At 45.1% G+C, this 19,120-nt stretch overlaps 2 protein-coding genes across 9 annotated transcripts in view; one reads left to right on the top strand and one right to left on the bottom strand.

Annotated features, from left to right (window-relative positions):
• MCF2L2 (MCF.2 cell line derived transforming sequence-like 2) overlaps window positions 1–19,120 on the bottom strand; it is a 213,783-nt gene that overhangs the window by 71,578 nt on the left and 123,085 nt on the right. The gene's annotated exons all lie outside the window — the stretch shown is intronic.
• B3GNT5 (UDP-GlcNAc:betaGal beta-1,3-N-acetylglucosaminyltransferase 5) lies at window positions 1,084–18,476 on the top strand. 6 transcript variants are annotated; one of them, XM_053918128.1, is made up of 3 exons: window positions 1,084–1,359; window positions 5,095–5,280; window positions 14,136–18,476. In XM_053918128.1, the coding sequence occupies exon 3, from the start codon at window positions 14,438–14,440 to the stop codon at window positions 15,581–15,583; it is 1,146 nt and encodes a 381-aa protein (XP_053774103.1). In that variant the 5' UTR covers window positions 1,084–1,359; window positions 5,095–5,280; window positions 14,136–14,437; the 3' UTR covers window positions 15,584–18,476. The 6 variants fall into 6 exon arrangements, with proteins under 6 accessions (XP_053774103.1, XP_045054434.2, XP_045054439.2 ...); XM_045198499.2 differs by having other exon boundaries at window positions 5,095–5,194; XM_053918127.1 differs by lacking the exon at window positions 1,084–1,359 and adding an exon at window positions 2,025–2,097 and having other exon boundaries at window positions 5,095–5,194.

Consider the following 19,120-nt stretch of genomic DNA (forward strand, 5'->3'; position numbering starts at 1 on the left):
ATCTGTCTGGAGTGTGTTTCCATACAGGGTGATGTGAATATGTGATTTTCACATGTACATCAATGTTCTGGTCACTCTGTATTTCTTGTGGGTACAATCCTATATGTTTGTGTACATGGAATACTCTTGTACTGACACGTGGACCTATGTGGGCCTAGTTCCAAATGACCTGAAAGGAATATCGCGGTAATGAAACCTTCCCACATAAATACAACATGCAGGTATGATAGCTGGGGTAATACACATGTGATGTCTGCCAGGAGTTTATTTTGCGAAGGGGGAAGGGAGGTGATTTGTGCTGCGCTAACAGTGAATTGGCTTACGTATGTGTCACCGTCAGGGACACCCTTCCAAATCACACATACAAGTATTTCTGCCTGTGGTCTGACATGCACATGACAGAGCAGTCTCCGAGTGCATAATAGCTGCACTGAGTCATCCTTTCTACAGGTAATGTCTGAAAAGAATGGCATGGTTCAGCCCTGGCCAGGTAGCACAGTGGGTTAGAACGTCATCCCTATACGCCAAGGGTGTGGTTCCATTCCTGGGGGTCAGGGCTTAAAGAAAGCAGTTACAAACATGCAGAAAATCTAGTTTGAAATAACAAGTACAATATTGTAATCATAATTTCAAACTCTGATTCAGTAACCTATTTTTAACCTATTACCTGTCTTATTCCTTTTACAATGAGAAACACAAAGCTTTTGTTTTCTGTTATGTCCTGAAATGTGTACAATTACAAAATCATTCAAAATATTACCCCTATGAAATGATGTTTGTTCTATAAGAAGGCAAAACAACTGGGGAATAGGAAATCAAACCCATAAAGGATTTAGTTACCCTTTCCTTCAGAAGAAATTTACATTCTCTTCATTTTGTCTAGTGATGTGCATTAAGTACAAAGGGCAGGGAAAACAGCTCAAAGAAGACATTCCTGTGGATTCCGGCTCACAGTGGATCATCTGAGTATAAGATCTCAACTAACTAAAGAGGCGCGTGGGAGCACTTCCTGGAGTTATCATGCACCCATAAGAACTGCATCGGGTGGGACCCATCATCACCCACACGCCAGGTTGGTGGCGGAGGGGCCGGCCAGGCCGGGCTTTGGCGAGGACGCCAAGAGGTGCAGGAAACTCGCGCTGGCAGCGCCCTGGGAGAGGCTCCGGGCTGACGCGCCCCCACCTCCGCCCAAGCCCCTGATTGGGTCCGCCCTCCTCTGCCCACTCCAGCCCGCTCCGCGGCGAGAGCGAGCGACATCCAGCGCTGACGGCCCAGTCCTCGCCCAAGACCAAGATAAAGTGGGCAGGTTTTGTCCTTGAGACCTCCGATTTGGGAGTTTAAGGAGCAGTGCTTGGACTGGTGAGTTTTGCTGTAAACTCTCTTTGAAATTAAACTGGGCTTGAAGGTAAAATCGTTGGGGGGCGGGGTGGTTCCTTTCCCCGTTGCATTTTCAAACTAACCGCTGCAGTGAAGTTTTTGTGTGCTGTAAATTAGAGTTTCCGTCCTTGGTCATTTCTGCCCCCAGAAGCCCACTGAGTAAGTGGCGCGGCAAGAGCTGTCGGCAATCAAAACTAGCCTGCTCTTGGAACGCTTCACTCCGAAAAGGAAAAGCAAATGATGAGGGAACTGCAACTCGGTCAGAACTTACCTCCTTTAGATGAGCTGTCGCTCGTTCTGAACGAGTGGGTTATTCTGTCCCCTACTGAAAAGTGTATTGAGACCAGTTGTTTCATATGCAATTAATAAGTGGTCGATAGCACGATTCAAAAAAAATTCCTCTACAGCCGACCGCATCCTAAACGGGGCCGAGGTCCCCCGGGGGGGCAGTGCAGGCTTCGCTCCCGGATCGCTGCCTGGGGGGGCGCTCTAGCCCGCTTCTGCGGCGAAGCCTCAACTTCCCCGATGGGTCGTTCTTTGTGCGGGACCCGCGGCCCGCGGCCGGTCGGCGGTCGCGTCTCCGGCAGCCCGGCCCCCGCCGCGCCCCGCCCCTGCCGGGCGGGCCGCCCCGCCGCGCCGGAGCAGCTCCGGACTTGGGAAGAGAGGCTCGGGTCCTCCGGCCGCGGCGCACCCGGCGAGGTCTCCCAGGGCCGCGAGGAGGTGAGGTCACGCCCGTTCGCGAGGGGGGGCTCCGGGACTGCAGGTCGGAACGCGCGCCGGGCCGGCGAGCGCGGCTCGGGCCGGGGAAGCGGCGGCGGCCCGACCGGCCGCGGGGCCCCACCGCGGGCCTCCCAGAGCGCGGCGGGGGAAGGAGGCGCGTTTCCTCCCGCAGCGCCTTTGTTAGCTCGGGCTGGGGGCCGGGCGCCCGCGGCCGCGACCCCGGGGCCGAGCCGCCCCCCAGGTGCAGCAGGTAGGCTGAGGGGGGGGGCGCCGGAGCTCCGCCGGGGGCTCGGTTTCCCGGGGTCTGGCGCGCTCCGCTCCCGGGGGAGCTCCAGCGAGCCGGCCGCCGCGCCGCGGTGCCGAGACCCGCCCGAGCGCGGGAGACCCCGGGCCTCGGTTTCCGGCGGGGGCGCCCCCCAGCCTCGCTGCTGCCCCTGGGCTGCAGGGCTGGAGTCGGTTAGAAAGCCTGCGTCGTGGTGGAAATTAGGAACCGCCAGACTGGGAAAACTGTGGGCGAGTCACTGGGTGCGGAGTGGAGACGAGGAAGCGGGCCGGCGGGCGGAGTTGGGAAAGGAGACCTGGTCCGAGCGGGAAGTTCTCTGCCATTCCTTCTCTCTCCTGACTCTGCCGGATCTCATTTTGCATCCCAAAGTGACACAGGGAGTTACGTCCTCAAATACTGCGTGGTTGGCAGTGGCACTGACTCCGACTCCACACCTTATATTTTTTCTTTCCCAGTGTTGGTTTTCATGGGTTGTGGGTCATGTTGAAGGGACACCGATGTTGAAAAGACAGTGGCGGATGGTGGCTTGTATCTCCTATTTAGGGTAATTCTCTGATGAAAGTACAGCCACTGGAATTGGATTTGTTCCTCTGTGCCTTTATTTTGGGAAACTTTGCCTGGTCTCTATGGGTGAAGGAGAGGGATGTGAGAAGCTGAAACTGACCCAGAAAAGGACGATTGAACGTAGTTGCATTAGGTGGTGGCGCTGAAAAGATCCCATCCTGAACTTTCTGAAAGGGGGACTGGTGATTAGCAGCTAAGGTTTAACTTTCTCAAAAGAAACTTATGGTAGATTTTATATCTTGTTACAGGGGAGGGGGTGCTTCTTTTTTGGGTCAACTCTTTTATTTTAAAACAAGATTCATTCAATACTTGAAATATTTCCTTTATACACTTAAAATGACCCTTCTCTCTCCTGCTCCTTCTCTCCGTACTTGTCCCCTGTCCCAGAGGCACTCTTCTTGAGTTTTTATTAAGCACCTTCTGAGGATGAGGCTGACTCAGCCTAACCCACCTGAGTCCTCCAGGGGCTTACCCGGACACCTCACCCCTTTATATGGGGATGAGTGTTATGAGAGGGCAAGTTCAAGCTGAAGCTCAGAGAAACTGTTGCTGAGGGAATGAGAAATGAGGGATGATTAGGAAGCACAAATGATATTGCACATAAGTACTTTGCCCCCCTCAAAGTCCGTAAAAGGTGAAGAGTTTTCAAAATAAAGTGTAGGCTATAGCAAATAAAAATGTCACTTTACATATCACCACAATGGAGATCAAATTTCCCTTTTATAAAAGACTGGTTCAAATGATGTGATTGTAGGAAAAGAAAATAACTTTCTAATTCTCAAATATAGAACAGCTTGAATCGTAACTCATGGGTTTTGAAATGGGTCATCTTTTAAAATGGGTCACTTTGGCTAGAATCATTGCACTTGGTGACTTTCAAATTTGTAAAAGTAGAGTTCCCTTGAGGATCAGCTGCACGCGACTGTGCAGACGGAACAATACAGGATGTGGTGGTGGAAAGAAACTGGAAGAGATTCAGAAGGCAATTGTCTCTTCTCAGAGTAACAAAATGTGTCCCACCTTTTGGGGATTTTGTATATGCTCAATTCAATAGGTCCAAGCATTGCATTTGATGTCACTTTGTACCTTTTTGGGTGGTAATATTTCCATAGCCATTATTTTGTTCCATTGTTAGAATGAATACTCTTGTGAGGAGATGCATATCTAGCATCCATGTTCCAGAAATTGAGGCACAGCCTATCGTTACAAGCGCTCTGCCATTTGACGTGGAATGTCTGCTGGCAAAGATTAGCTAGAACAGTGTAAATCTAAACTATCACAGTATGCATATGTGTAGGAGGTGTAAGAATCTTTATGTTTAAAGACAAGAAAGTTATTGATCTAGTGAGATGATCACACTTTGAATAAACGCAAGTGATTTTTTAAAATAGTTTAATGCTGAAAATTCAGAGGCTGACTTTGATCTGTAGGTTTCTACAGAAAGAGATGTGCTACCATGTCTGCAGGTGATAAGCTTCCAAGTTAAAAGACTATTACACAACTTAAGATCCACCTAAGATTTCATAGTTTGTCTTTTATTCTTTCCTTCCAGTTCCTTCTACAACTTTCTGATAGTTCTCTAGACAAAGTAAGTTAAAAGGTTGACCAAACTCAGGTTTTCTCCATAATTTACAGGATCTTATAACCTTTGTCTTGTCATCATTATTGAAAAGTATTTCTAAGTGCTTGTGGGAATGATATTGTTCTTCCCCGTCAGGGACAGTGGAAGACTGTGTTCGGTCACTTAGTGGTAATACGTGTTTGGACAGTGGGAAGTGGCCCTTAGCAGTCAGATCAGTGTTTAAAAAACCTCATATCTAATGAATATTTTTTGAGAAGAATATCGAGAGTACAGCTCATCATTGTGAAAGGAAAATAGTCCCTGAAGACTACCAGCCATCGGCGATCTAAACCGTCTCGGTGAAGCGGCATGAACGATTTCTAGAGGAAGGAAACTGATGTATATTGAACACCCGATCTGCACTGTACTCTGTCAATAGATTATCTCAGACGATCCTTAGAAAACACTGTGGTGTGTGGGTTAGAGACAAGTCCAGCTCGGGAGACCAGTCAATGGAAGCACCAGAATATACATCTACTTTTGTTCATTTTCCAAAACGCCTGGTTATTTACTCTCTTGCCTCCATCAGGTCGGTTCTGGGTTGCACTGGATCATTTACTCTGGTGAGGGATCTGCACTGGAAACACCGCCGGAGCCTTCCCAGCATCCCACCTGTGGCCCACCACACAGTACGTGAGAAATTAGTATGTGTTGAATTAATTGAATGGGCACATTACCTATTTTCAAGGCTGCCCAGCATAATGCCTGGAGCAGGGTAGGTGTTTAATAAACGGTAGTTAACTTATTATAATATACGTTGATTAAATGAGACAGAAATATATCATATGTACCTAATGTTTTACACCATTATTTACTGAGTGAACCCTCAGTCAACTGTTGTTTCCAAATACAATGTTCAGAACAGGACATATGAACTGCCATTGGATGACAGGCTCATATGTGTAGCTTATATAACAGGTTTATACTGGCTTAGATTGTCAACTTATTTCTAAATCACTATTTTTCCTATCATAATTTGACCTCAGCTATGTATGACTCTCCTCCTTTCATTTCATCCGTTACTTATTCATCAAATACTTGCTTAAACCATGTCCTCTGAGCCCTGTACTTTTTCCTTTCCTCTCGTTCTCTCCTTCTCAACTCTTTGTTTTTAACCCCCTTTGCCACTTTGGCTCTTCTCCCTTAAATCCCCTGATCTTCTTTGTGGAGGAAGGACTTTATGCACCCGAAGGACACAACTCACAAGGTCACTTTGCCCATTGTGTAGTGCTACTGGGATCAAGAAAAGGAAGCAGGGAAAGTTGAGATGGAGGGTTAGGAAAGGGTTTGTGACAAAGAAAATGAGAACAAGCTCTGACAGTATGTGCAGGTAGCAGGTAACAAAACAGGAGTGCCCCCAAGCTTCACACAGTGAGCGAATTCTTTGCCTTCCTGGGCCGCTCCTCCTGGCCCTGCCCCACCTGCTCCCTGCCCTCCCACCCTGATGGGAGCTCCAGGAGGGGCAGCTGGGCCAGCGCCGGGAAGGAGGGGCAGGCGAGGAGGAGCTCAGGGACGGGACCTGGACCTATGCTGGGGTTTATGGGGCTGCCAGGGCGTCTGAATTTATGGACATTACATGGTGAACCCCATGCCTCTGTACCTAAGTTTCTTCTTCTGCAAAACGGGGCGATCACTTCTCCCTCAGAGGTCGCTGTGAGATGTACAGAGTGATGACCACCTACGTGAAGCCGGTGCTGTACAGTGAGCACGCCCGTGTCAGTGACTGTTGCTAGAGCGGGAAAAAGAAGTTTGCTTCTTAAGTAGGCAAGAAAAGAACTGCCGAGAATTGTATCTAAAAGGGCAAGCAGCCCTGTCAACCCAAACAACTGTGCTCGAGAATGAATACAGAGGGCCAAGCTTAGAAAAGCAAATATTTGACCTTTACGAGGCCTGCTTTAAACGTAATACATTTATATTACCTTTTTTGTTTGTTTCAGATTCTATATACTCATTCTTGTTACTGGGAATTTTCAATGACTTTTAATGTAGCTCCTGAAATATAATAGCACACACTCTGTGGTCCTGTGTCACCCGTTTCCTTAGCACCTGTCTTTACTTAGGGTCTGCCTTTATTGTTTGTTCACTTGGTATTTCCCTGTCTTTATTTTTCCCGTAACCAGCAAACAAAAATTGACACCTTTGTTTAACTTATAAAGAAACATATAACTTAACTTATTCGATATATGGGTGAGGTGCTTGTTAAAGGATTTACATTGTTGGTTTTCATAACCCAGCTTTGCTTTCGTCCCCTATCTGTGCTTGCTGTGTTGGAATATAAAGCATTTAGACTAATACTGAATCAAGAACTAACTCTTAAAATGTATTCTTTGTGGAGGGATGACGACCCCAAGTGACTTCTAATCTTCGCCCATGGCTTAAGCCAAAAACAGCTACAAAACACCTAAAGTTAGCTTTGGGTAGGATTTTTCCTTCTTTACATGCCTCATATTTAAAACACTCAATTTGATGAAAGAATAAATTGCCCTAACCGGTGTGGCTTAATTGGTTGGGTGTTGTCGCGCAACGTGAAAGGTCGCTGGTTCGATTCCTGGTCAGGGCGCATGTCTGGGTTGCAGGTTTGGTTCCCCATTGGGGCATGTACAAGAGGCAAGCAAAAAATGTTTTTCTGTCACATTGATGTTTCTCTCCCTCTCCCTCCCTTCCCCTCTTTCTAAAAATAAATAAAATCTTTAAAAAAGAATACAATAAATTTGAGAGAATTTGTGAACTGTGAATTCAAATTTCATGTTGCTTCCTTCCTCCTTGAACAAATAAAATAGGCAAATAGTACTAAGCAGAAACAAGTTGTGTTTCTCAGCACCAATCATCACAACTCATTTACTAAGAAAAATCTATGAAAATCAAATTATAGCCTTTTCAGTAAATTTAGGGCCTTTTATTCCTGATTTCTTTTAACGCAGCAGTTTGATTCCTAAGGATAGGCCCTAGTTATGTTTCACAGGGAATTAGGAGATCAGACAAGCCAGGTAAAAATTCTTGGGATGTAGAACAAAATGTAAGATAAAGATGGGATGGAAAATATTGTGCCCAGACATGAGACAAACATTGTGTTTCACCTAGGACTTTGTCATAAAAGTTTAAACGTAACAGGTATAAAGTACTGAGTCTTTGATTTTTAAATTGTGACTTAGAGGAGCATCATTAGTTTATGATCCTACTTTTACCACTTTTCAAGGCTGTGCCCCTAATGAGCGCCTCACTTGCCTCGCCGCAGTCCCAGCCCTGACCTTCAGTGTGCCTTAGAGAGGGAATGGAGAGGATCAGCAAGCCTGGGACGTCCATGGCACACGTGGGGATGAGCAGCTGGCAGTGTGTGAGGTCTTCTCCTTTCTCTGTGAGCAGGAGGTGCACACATCAGCTGAGAGTGGGGAGGACAGGCCTTGGGGCGGGGGGAGCCCCAGCATGGCTGGTGAAGAGACTGGGAGAGGAAGAAGTCCAGGACAAGTGAAGGACAGTCACACAGCCTGTGCTCTGCCTGCAGCTAGAGATTGCCATTTGCAGTGAGGCTGCCTGCCTGGTGGGTCACACGCTTCTCCAGTAGCCTGGCAGGTGTGGTAGGAGCAGAGAAGTCGGAGTGACCCACAGTCTGGGTTTGTTCGATGCAAGGACAAGAAGCAAGGAGAGGAGGGCAGAGGTGCCAGATGGTTCCTCATCTGACCAGGGAGGTGGGTAAGAATAGAGGTACAGCCTGCTGGGTGGGGTGAGGGGCTAGGGGGCAGGCAGTGGTGGGCAGAGTGTTCTAGATGAATATACAGAGGAGGTAGTTGAAGAGTGAGTGTGCCAGAGAGTGTGTGTGCCGGAGTATGTGTGTGCACCAGAGAGTGAGTTGCTGGAGTGTGCGTGTGCCAGGGAGTGAGTGTGTTGGAGAGTGAGTGTGCTGGAGAGTGTGTGTGCTGGAGAGTGAGTGTGTGCTGGAGAGTGAGTGTGCTGGAGAGTGTGTGTGCTGGAGAGTGAGTGTGCTGGAGAGTGTGTGTGCTGGAGAGTGAGTGTGTGCTGGAGAGTGAGTGTGCTGGAGAGTGTGTGTGCTGGAGAGTGAGTGTGCTGGAGAGTGTGTGTGCTGGAGAGTGAGTGTGCTGGAGAGTGAGTGTGCTGGGGAGTGAGTGTGCGGGGAGTGAGTGTGCTAGAATTCAGAGGGAAGGGAGTTCCAACTGAAGCCACACACAGGACTTTCTTGCTGATAAGCTGTCTGGTGTGCAGTAGAAAGGAAATGTGAGCACGATGGTACCTGCACCACGAAATGAGGGTTCCTTAAACTTCTGAGTGTCTTTATGCTCGGTGCGCCCAGCGCATCTGCAGTCCCGTCTGCCTCCATCTCATCACCTGCTGCACTTCTCCACCCGTGTGTCTCCTGCACCTCTCCCTCAACACAGTCGGAAACCAGACACGTTGCCCCCCACTGCAACTCAGGAAGCCAGTGCTGCCTCCTCTGTCAGCAGTGCTTCAAACTCCACCTCTCTCCTCCTCCTTAACCCCATCCCAGATCGCTCATTGCCTTCTGCTGGGCTTCTGCTTTTCTTCAGAGGGTCTTCTTCCTTCCTTCCTTCCATCCCCACTCCCACCGCCCAGACTAGGTCCTCCTCACCTCATCTGCATCAACACCAGGCCCTGATACCGGGTTCCTGGTCCCTAGCCATCTGGGTCCACCCTGCAGGCAATCCCTTTTGCATAGAGCTTAATTCATAGTGACAAGGAAGTTATCATTAAAAATGAAAACACAGACTCCTGTGACTTCCTGCAGCCCTCGCCATGCACTGGCTCCTCTGCCTTACAGTCAAGGTCCCCACAAGCCGCCCCGACCTCCCTGGTCTCAGACACATGCCTGTTCCTCAGGTGTTGCCCCCACCGACACTCTTTCCCTTCTGGCCTCCAACAGACTGCCTGTCTTCCTGCAGCCACCCAAACCCCGCTCGTCCTCAGGCCCTCCTGCTCCACCTGTCTCTGCTCTCTGCTCCCAGGGACACTCTTACTGTGCCTGGAGCTGGTACTGCCCAAATCAGTGCTGACAGCGTCTGTCCCTTCATGTCATCTGTGGGAACGGTGTCTGCATGTGGGAACCATGAGTCTTGTCCCACTGGACTGTAAATGCTTGCCCACTGGAGACTGCAAGACACCACGACTCCCACCATGCCCGGGGCAACCATTTCCATGGCATGTACCAGATACTTGCAGGGTTCATGGCAACGCTGGGCACTGAGGTGGTTTAACTTGAACTTTCAGTGCAGACCTCACCATCTTGACTAAAACTTCAAAATTTGTAGCAGCTTGGCCTGCTATTTTAGGATCAGATACATGGACTCAACAAAGAAATGAGTTGACCGCACAGGTGAAGTACAAAAGGGAAGAATCAGGGGTCATCTAGGGAAACGTGTGGCCTCTACGTGCACTAACTCGTTTTTCCAGAAACGTTGGAAGGGCTCCCTCGGGAAGAAGTATCGTTGAGTGACTGAGGGTGCACAGCTCCCGTCTTTTCTGATGTTCCTACTTCTGCATTAAGAATATCTGTTCCTTCTCAATCCCCATAGAGCAAGCCCAAGTCATTTTCCAAATATTTGCATTTAAGCAGTTCACTGTCCTGTTCTCTCCCAGTCTTTCCTGTTTCCTGTCTTCAGCATGCTCTGAGTCATCTGTAATTTCTATATTCCCTCATTAACGAGACGTTGAAATTCACTCTGATTTGCAGATGAAGTCACCAAATCAGAGCACAGTGAGGGGTGCCGGAGGTTACACAATAAATCTGGCCCCCAAGGGGGGCAGCCCTGGAGTGTCCAGACTGTTGATTGGTCATTGATCAGAGCTGCAGGCTCACAAAGGAAGCTGCACCCGCAGCATTCTGCTGTGGACGTGCTGAGCTTTGCGAGCATTGTGGGGATGGCTTTGTTTCCTGCGAGGCCCAGCATTTTCTTTCTCCAGGTCGGACAGGTCTGCGGGCTTCTGCCCAGTCCCCTCCCCAGCACTTTGAATACAGAAGCTAGAAGATGTGCTTTGGAGAAGCTGTAAGACTGCAAATCAGAAAAGTTGGCATCAGTGGCATGTGGGTGGTCTCCATTAGCAAAGCCAGAGTTGGGGGCAACTTTGTTTAGTTTTAATTAGTTAATTTCAGTCACAGAGATGCTTTTGCGTTTGTTGAAAAAGGCTGCTTAGTAACTATGTTCCATTTGGAGGAGTTCAGGTATTCTTTTGTTATAAAAGAGAAGCTGGATACTGTAAAAGAGTAGTTTACCTTCCCCAAATCTTCATTCATCGGATGAGTACTACCCCTGGAGTTTAGTTCTGACTGATGTAAATGGTGGGTATATAATTCAGGCTACCGCAGGTAAAGACATCTGGTTTCAGAGCTATATGTGCTGTACCAAAGCGAAGTAAGTAACATGGATTGTTGGCTTTTTGTCAGGTTCTTTGTCATTTTTCAGAAGACTGTTCTGACTCTTTGAGGTCATTTTGGGAACAGTTGAAAGAAATAGAGGAATATAATGTAGATATATAAATCTGTGGTGGGGTGAGATGGGGGTTTAAATAAGTGTTCTAGGCTGGCTGCTAGGTTGTAGGAATGTTAGCAGCAGGAACACCCCAACCCCTTTCATAGGGGAGCTACTAGGGCTTCTGTGAGTCCAGCGTACGAGCAGGGGCTGAGGAGCCGGCTTGCAGGTTGATTGGCTCACAAGAAAGGCAGACTTGCAAAGAACTGTGAATGGGTGCCAAGCACAGCTGCTCAGAAATTGGAAGCTATTTTTGCCTATGGTTCCAAGGGTTACTCTCCTCTTTGTTTCCTTTCCAGGGTCTGTTAGAATAGAAGCTGCAGGTTAGTTTGAACTGAGAATTTTCTCAGAATTCTTAAAGACACGCTGTCTTAAAAATCTGCCGTTAAGAATTCTCTGTTACTTTATGTTAAGCGTCCAGTTCCTTTGATATGTCTGGTGGAGGAGGCAGAGGGGATTTCTGCTTTCAGAGGTGGGCCCTTATTTAAGCGAGCACCGATAAGACTGAGAGGAAGTCTCCCCACACCTCCACCAATGAAAATGTTTTTGCAGTGTCGCATGCCAGCCCTAGACACTGATGTTTCCTGCTGTCTTTCTCGCCCTACTGAGAGCATTCCGCCCCTTACCTGCCAAACCAAGGCGGAAATGACTGGTAGTTGATCTATCCCTCACAGTAGTATTTCTCACCTTTTTGATGGTGAAGCACAATGACAATGCATTTGACACCACGACCCCGAAGGTACTACGTTCAGTACACTCTGCCAGTCTCTATCCTCTTCTTTGTTTTCCTTTTTTAATGCCCATTGTGCCTTCCTACATGGAACCAGCCTTTTTAAAACCTATGCCCTAGGGGATAAGATGTCCAGTGCTGATTATCTCTGGAAGAAGTCTCAGTGGGGCTTGGCTCTCACCTCTGGTCCTCCTTGAACTTCTGTGTGCCTGGCCTTTGCAGCAGTCACCCTAACATGTGGTAATCTTGGGGTATGTGAAGTATGGTTGGAGGCAAAAGGCTTGAAGTCTGAAGGAAGCCCCGCTGTCAAGGTTAGGAGACACTGCAGGGCACTCAGTGAGCGTGTGCATTTGGTTTCCTATCAGGTGCAAAGGATAGGGGACTGGAGGATGAGGTCTTTGTCCACGTAAGTGGGGCCTCTGCCCCGAGCCTGGGATGTGGGCTCAGGCTCAACATCCAACACTGATCTTGTGGAGCTTGCATTGTCCTTTCCATGTCCATCTGTTGACAGTCCAGGAACCTGATGTGCCAGCCCTGAGGGGAGAGCCTACTGCCTCAGGCTAAAGGATTTGGCTTAGTTGTGGTAAGCACTGGGGACAGAATCCTTCAGGGAGGCAGGTGCTGCTGTCTCCTAGTTAGGGAAGAAGAAGGAGGACGTGACTGGCTAGGCATCTTGACCCATAGTTCTTCCCAAGTGACTATTTGATTGAAAGGTGGCTCTATCCCCAAGCATGGTTTTTTGCACCAACATCCAGAGAGCACCTACGAGGTGCCAGGCACTAACTTGGGTGCGGAGGGTAGGCTATCTACAACATCATGTCTTGCATCAAAGAGTTTATGTGTAACTGGGGGCAGCAGCCTCAGTACAGGGAGATAGGTGTAAGAAGGTACTGGTAACACAGATAAGAAACATCTTTGGCAAGGGATGGCCCCAATTCACTTTCCAGAGGCAGACATAGAACTCGTTCAGGATTAGTAGACTTCTTATGAGCAAGGGGAGGAGGCCACAGGACTGCTGATAGAAAGGCGAGCATGTATGAAATAGCAGGTGTTGCTGAGCTTTCAGCCAATAATTTGGTATTGTCGTGGAGAGCATCTGAAGGGGTGTAAGAAGCTCAGTTTGTCTCATGGCTAGATCTGAGTTTCAGAAAGGGCAGTCTGACTGGAGAGTAGAGGAGGGCTTGGCCAGGGGTCGTTTAGTCTACTGCCCAGGCTGGGGTGAGAAGTGATGATGGCATGAGGGGTGAAGAGAGATTCAGAAGAAGCAATGCACAGGATTAAATAACTGGATATGGAATGGAGGAAAAGGAAGACTTGCAGGTTGCTGACATAGATGCATGGAGTACAAGCAGACACAAATAGGGAGAAAATGGATTTGGTGGGCTTTAAAGGGGAGAACAATAGAATGGGTTAGAAATGGCAGCGGCATACCTGTGTTTCAGGTAAATTATCCCTCTATCTCTCTCTCTCTATCTATGTGTATTCCCATTTAATGCACATAACGACTTTGAGTTAAGGGGTGTGACCCTCATTTTTCAGGTTTCTGGGTTAGATGCATGATGCAGTGCCACAAACGGTAGGTGCCCGAGCACACACTGGTGTTCACATTTCCAGACTTGCCAAGAGAATGGGGATCGTACCACAATGCCATGTGTTTTTCTCTGGCAGTTTTTGGCTATAATTCTACAGCTTCCTAATTTTGAATGTGTTAAATTCGAAGTGCCTATTGAGTTTCCAAATGAAAAAGTAAAGAAAGAATATGACTATATAGATTGGGAGCTCACAAAATCATTTGGGTTGGAGGGAATTTGGACTATCTTTTGAGAAGCATATCTCCACTCCTTGATTTTGAACCTGGATTTTAAAGTGAAAGCCTTACCCTAATTCCTGCCTTGCCTGGAGCAAGCTTTATTGGATCTTTACTATCATGAACTTTTCATCATTCATCTGTTTTGCCTTGAACTGTACAGCTCTTTTCATCCTGACTCTATTTCAAGTCAGTATAGTCATGGATACACCCATTTGAAAGATTTGAACCTTAAGTATATAAGATGATAGCCATTTGGAGGGCTTTTTTTGTTTTTGTTTTTTAAGGTTGAGAAGGGAAAAAGATCTCTGTATTCTGAATGGGAAAACAGTAGAGTTCTTCTTTTCCTTTCCCTCTGCTCCCCTAAAATATAGACAGCTGTATGCCTCTCTTAAGTGCTAGCTGCCTCGTCCATCACCTTTTGTCCAGGGCCATTCAGGTACATTTAGTTTATAAGGCGTTAAGAGTAGTTTATTTCTTTTTGGTAAGCAATTAATCCATTCACGTGTCATCTTTTCTCGTCCTAACGCCAATAGGTTACACTTAACTTTCACAAAAGGAAGTCCGTGGAATACCTGCGTGGAGCCAGTCACCAGGGTCGGTGAAGGATGCCCGTGTGGGGACATTTGGATGAGCCAGGGTCCTCATTCTACAGTGTGTTCAGTTCTTTTGCAATCTCAGCAAAAATGGCATCAAAAGAAAATATTTTGTGAAGTAAGAAGCTCCTTTTACATTTTTACTGACCAACCTATTGTAAGGCGGACATCTGTTCCATAGAATGTGAAGTTCCATGATCTCGAAGAAGCAAATGCCCGTTTAACACTGAGTCTAAGTAAACATGGACGTCATAATGTTTGTTAGTGGCAGAAGAGTGAAAAAATGGCAGTTTCTCCAGTTATGTGCCACTTGTTTTATACTGAGCCTCATGGTGTTTTGGGAACCATTTGATAATCACGTTGTGAGGCACATGAAGTCCTACTCTTACAGATACCTCATCAATAGCTACGACTTTGTGAACGAGAGCCTGTCTCTTAAGCGCAGCGAGGACGCGGCCACTCGCTACCGATACTTGATTAACCACAAGGAGAAGTGTGAAGCACAAGACGTCCTCCTTTTGCTGCTTGTGAAGACCGCTCCTGAAAACTACAATCGACGCTCTGCCATCAGGAAAACGTGGGGCAATGAGAAGTATGTTCGGTCTCAACTTAATGCCAACATCAAAACTCTGTTTGCCTTAGGAGCCCCTTCTAATCCACTGACAAGAAAAGAACTGCAAAGGAAACTGTTTCAGGAAGACCAAGTGTACCAGGATATAATTCAGCAAGACTTTGCCGATTCTTTCTATAATCTTACTCTTAAATTACTGATGCAGTTCAGTTGGGCAAATACCTTTTGTTCCCATGCCAAATTCCTTATGACTGCTGATGATGACATATTTATTCACATGCCAAATCTTATTGAATACCTCCAAAGCTTAGAACAAATTGGCGTTCAAGACTTTTGGATCGGTCGTGTTCATCGTGGTGCGCCTCCCGTTAGAGACAAACGCAGCAAATACTACGTCTCCTATGAGATGTACCAGTGGCCAGCTTACCCTGACTATACTGCTGGAGCTGCCTATGTGATCTCTAATGATGTAGCTGCCAAAGTCTATGAGGCCTCACAGACACTTAACTCGAGTCTTTACATAGATGATGTGTTCATGGGCCTCTGTGCCAATAAAATGGGGATAGTACCACAATACCATGTGTTTTTCTCTGGGGAAGGGAAAACTCCTTATCACCCCTGCATCTACAATAAAATGATGACATCTCACGGACATGTACAAGATCTTCAGGACCTTTGGGAGGATGCCACAGACCCTAAAGTAAAAACAATTTCAAAAGGATTTTTTGGCCAGATATACTGCAGGATAATTAAAATAGTTCTCCTTTGCAGGTTGACCTATGTGGACACATACCCTTGCAGGGCTGCTTTTGTCTAATAGTACTTGAATGTTGCATTGTTCTCACTGTCACTGAGCCAAACCTGAACGCAAAACCTTTAAATGTTCATCTGGGCCCTAAGTGAAATACGAGTATGAGAAAAACAGAAATATTTTGAAAGCCCAGTCTCTCAGAAGATTTCTTTGATTCTAGAAGCTATTCAGTATAACTTAATCTACTTCATTGCCTAAAGTCATTTCAAGGAGTTTATATTTAAAATCTTTTTTTAAAATCCTGAGATTTTTTAAAAATGTTCTCACCTGAGATCATGTTTGTTGTTTTTTTTTCCAAATTGATTTTTAGAGGTGGGGGAGAGAGAGAGAGCGCAACATCAATGTGAGAGAGAAACATTGATTGGTTGCCTCCTGTACACGCCCCTACTGGGGATGGAACCCACAGCCTAGGTCTGTGCCCTGACTGGGAATCGAACCCACAATCTTTTTGGTGTACAGGCTGATGCTCCAACCAACTGAGCCATGGCTCAAGGAATTGATATTTAGAAAAGGTTTATGAAAACAAAACTAAAGAGAAATTCGAGTTCCCAATGCCACATGTATATGTGAAGTATAGAGAAGTTATTAAGGAATCGTCCAGTTAGAATAACTGCATTTGGAAAATACTAAATGTACAGGATAACATTTCAAAGAAAGGAATATATTGTTAAACTAGGTATAAAAGTTAATTTTTAGTGAAGAGCACTTGTTGGAAGCGGTGGGGGCAGGGGAGGGTCGGCATAGGAGGAAGTACGTGAATCTGGTAAAGGAAGTCTCGTGTTCTTCAGAGGAGATTTAGGAAAATGCACAGCAGGTCCTGGAATAACCTGGTTTTGTTAGGCCTCATTTTATAATGTTGATAAGATGCTGTCGGAACTTAACTCTTATTTATATCAATTAACCTACTGTAACATTGTTTCATTATATGTTGTTTTGCCGCAGTTCCAACAACTTATTGACAATGTTAAGTGAGAACTTTCTGTACATTTTCTTTATAAACAGCCAAATCACCTATTGTTACATCCCAGTAGCTGTTTTACCTAGATGGTGCTGGAGCCATTTAAAACATATTTGTCTTTTCTTTTGAAGTTTAATGTAAAATTGGAGAAGTCATTAGCTCTGCCCTAACTGGTACTTTATACTTTTTGTAAGTCACTAGAAGATGACATAAAACACGGGCAGCTCGCTACCCGTCGGACCCTTCTGTGGGGAGAAGTCATTGCTAATTCAAATAAGCTGATTTTAATTCAATGAATTTTTCAACTGGTTTTTAAATATTCAATATAGGTTTGTTTTTAAGGTAGTTATTTGAATGTAGTTTGCATAGAGGAATATAAGACTTCAAAAAGGAAAGAAAGAACATTAAAAGCCTCTTTCCTCCATAATTTATAAAATAAAATTCTTAGTGTCTAAATTATTATAACGATTACTAAAATTAGCCCACCCCTCCCCAACGAGGTCTATAAACCACAGTGCTTTTTGGTTGAAGTTCAGATTTTAAAATTGAGGGTATTAAACATCACATCAAAGCTATAGTATCTTTTTAAAAAAAAATCTATTCTTTCATCAAAATAACTATCAGGTATTTTCAGCTTTTAAATATTTCACACTTGAAATTGGAATGAAAGGCAGAAAAGTGGCCAGAATGAGGTTTAAAGCTTCTGTAAAGCTGTGTACTCCGTATAATGGAAGAGATGTGGCCGAGATCTAATAGAGTAAGGGTCATGTATTTTACAAGGCAGGGTCGAAATGGGACCATGATGCCAACGGCCTCCTCTCCCTACAGAAAGAACGAGGTGGTACATGTCGCTAGGAGGATTATATGAAGGCCAAAATTACGACTTCAGCAATAGCTGTCGTACTAAGTATAGAAACTTTGCAGAGGTGTCTGTTAGGGAAAACTAAGGTGTTTCTCTCATTTAATTAGATAATTAATGTTTGAAACATGAAAAACAAAACAATTAAAAAAGAATTCTCAGTAAACACAATTACATGATGGCATATATAATTTTTTGCAGGTAGCTCTTTAATGTTTACGGAATTAAATTCCTTTTCTATTTCAAAAATTGACGCTCATTTATATTGATTGCTCAGATAATTCCGGATTTTTAACTCATGTCAAAACTGTAGTGTCAACCATTCTAGTTTGCAGTTACTTTGGTTTCAGGGTTTTTAGATCATTACAGTTTAAATTTTCCGATGAACTTTAAAAACTGTAAAGAATAAAAGCACATTTTGACAAAGCAGATTTATAATTAATTTTTATTTGTTGATTCTTTCATAACCATTTGCCTTTTGGCCATATATATAAGCTGTGTATCTATACTTGTAACTTTAAATTTGTCATTGGACGAAAACATCATTATCGCTGGCCATCGAAATGATCTTGTTTACAGCAATACTTTGGCGAAACAATTATTTATTTATGAGAGAGCTTTTCTCAAATGTGTTCATCTTTTTATTTTTGCTTAGAATAGAACACTTTTAATTTAAAGGAAATATGAAGGCACTTCCTTTTGTAATAAGAAGGATATTGCTAGATGCTTCCTTCATCAGACTTAAAGTACTGAGAAGAATATTTGTAAATACAGTGAAAGGATTCCAACCTTTTAAAAAGGAAAATAAAACTTTGGTGCTCCAATGCAAGGCTGTCTTAAAAATCACAAACAAAGGGAAAATAAACTATCAGCCTGGATGGTCACTTGAGTAGCAAAGATGGTTGTACACAGTGTTATTGTTAAAAACATGTTACCTCTTGGTTGGTTTGCATCCTGTTTTTCATATTATTTTATACCAAAATGTTAAATAATTATATTATTTGAATTTTGCTTATATGTTAAAATAATTCGTGTTTTTTAAATAAATCTGTGATTTACAATAAACAGCTTGAAAATTGTCAGCAGGTGTGTATTTTCACAAGGGCTTTTAAACTCCTGTGGGAACAGCATTTGTTCAGATATAATAAGCTTGTTCTGTTTAAGATCAGAGAGGCCTCTAGTGCACAGTCTTAATCCTGCTGCTGTTCAGACGTGCCGCTGTGCTCAGGGTAGGAGACTTGTCCTGGGCCCCGAGGAGCCGCCTCAAATGCCTCTTTTGTTTGTTAATCGACTTACATTGGAACGTCTAAGTGAGGGAATGCTCCTGGTAGACTACTTAGGGAGAGAGAACCTAACCTGTAGCCATAGTGCCTTAAGACACTATTGAAAAGGTCATATTTTCCTTTTATTTGATATCACGAACTGTCTGAAAATAGATTTAAATTTAGCCCTAGTCTCGCAATGTCGGGAATGTTCTCAGGTCCTCCCACCGGATGGTTGGTGCTTCAGTGTATTTGTACATAGTGTTTTCTCACCTGCTTCTCGCCTGATGCATGCCCATTTCTTAGAATAGTATATGCTGTGATTGAATCTGTATGTTTTTTTTAAGACTTGGAAGCACCTGAATTATTGGGTTGTAGTAGAACTTTTTTCTTGCAAGGCATGGATGGGGTGTTTGTGGTTGGGACTAAGTGATGATCACTTGGACAAATTAATTAGCTTGACC

Source organism: Desmodus rotundus, chromosome 2 (assembly GCF_022682495.2).
Source record: "Desmodus rotundus isolate HL8 chromosome 2, HLdesRot8A.1, whole genome shotgun sequence".
In the NCBI taxonomy this organism is placed as follows: domain Eukaryota; kingdom Metazoa; phylum Chordata; class Mammalia; order Chiroptera; family Phyllostomidae; genus Desmodus; species Desmodus rotundus.

Bases quoted from the DNA above. Each gene is read 5' to 3' on its own strand.
- B3GNT5 (XM_053918128.1), top strand. From the start codon at position 14,438: ATGGACGTCATAATGTTTGTTAGTGGCAGAAGAGTGAAAAAATGGCAG.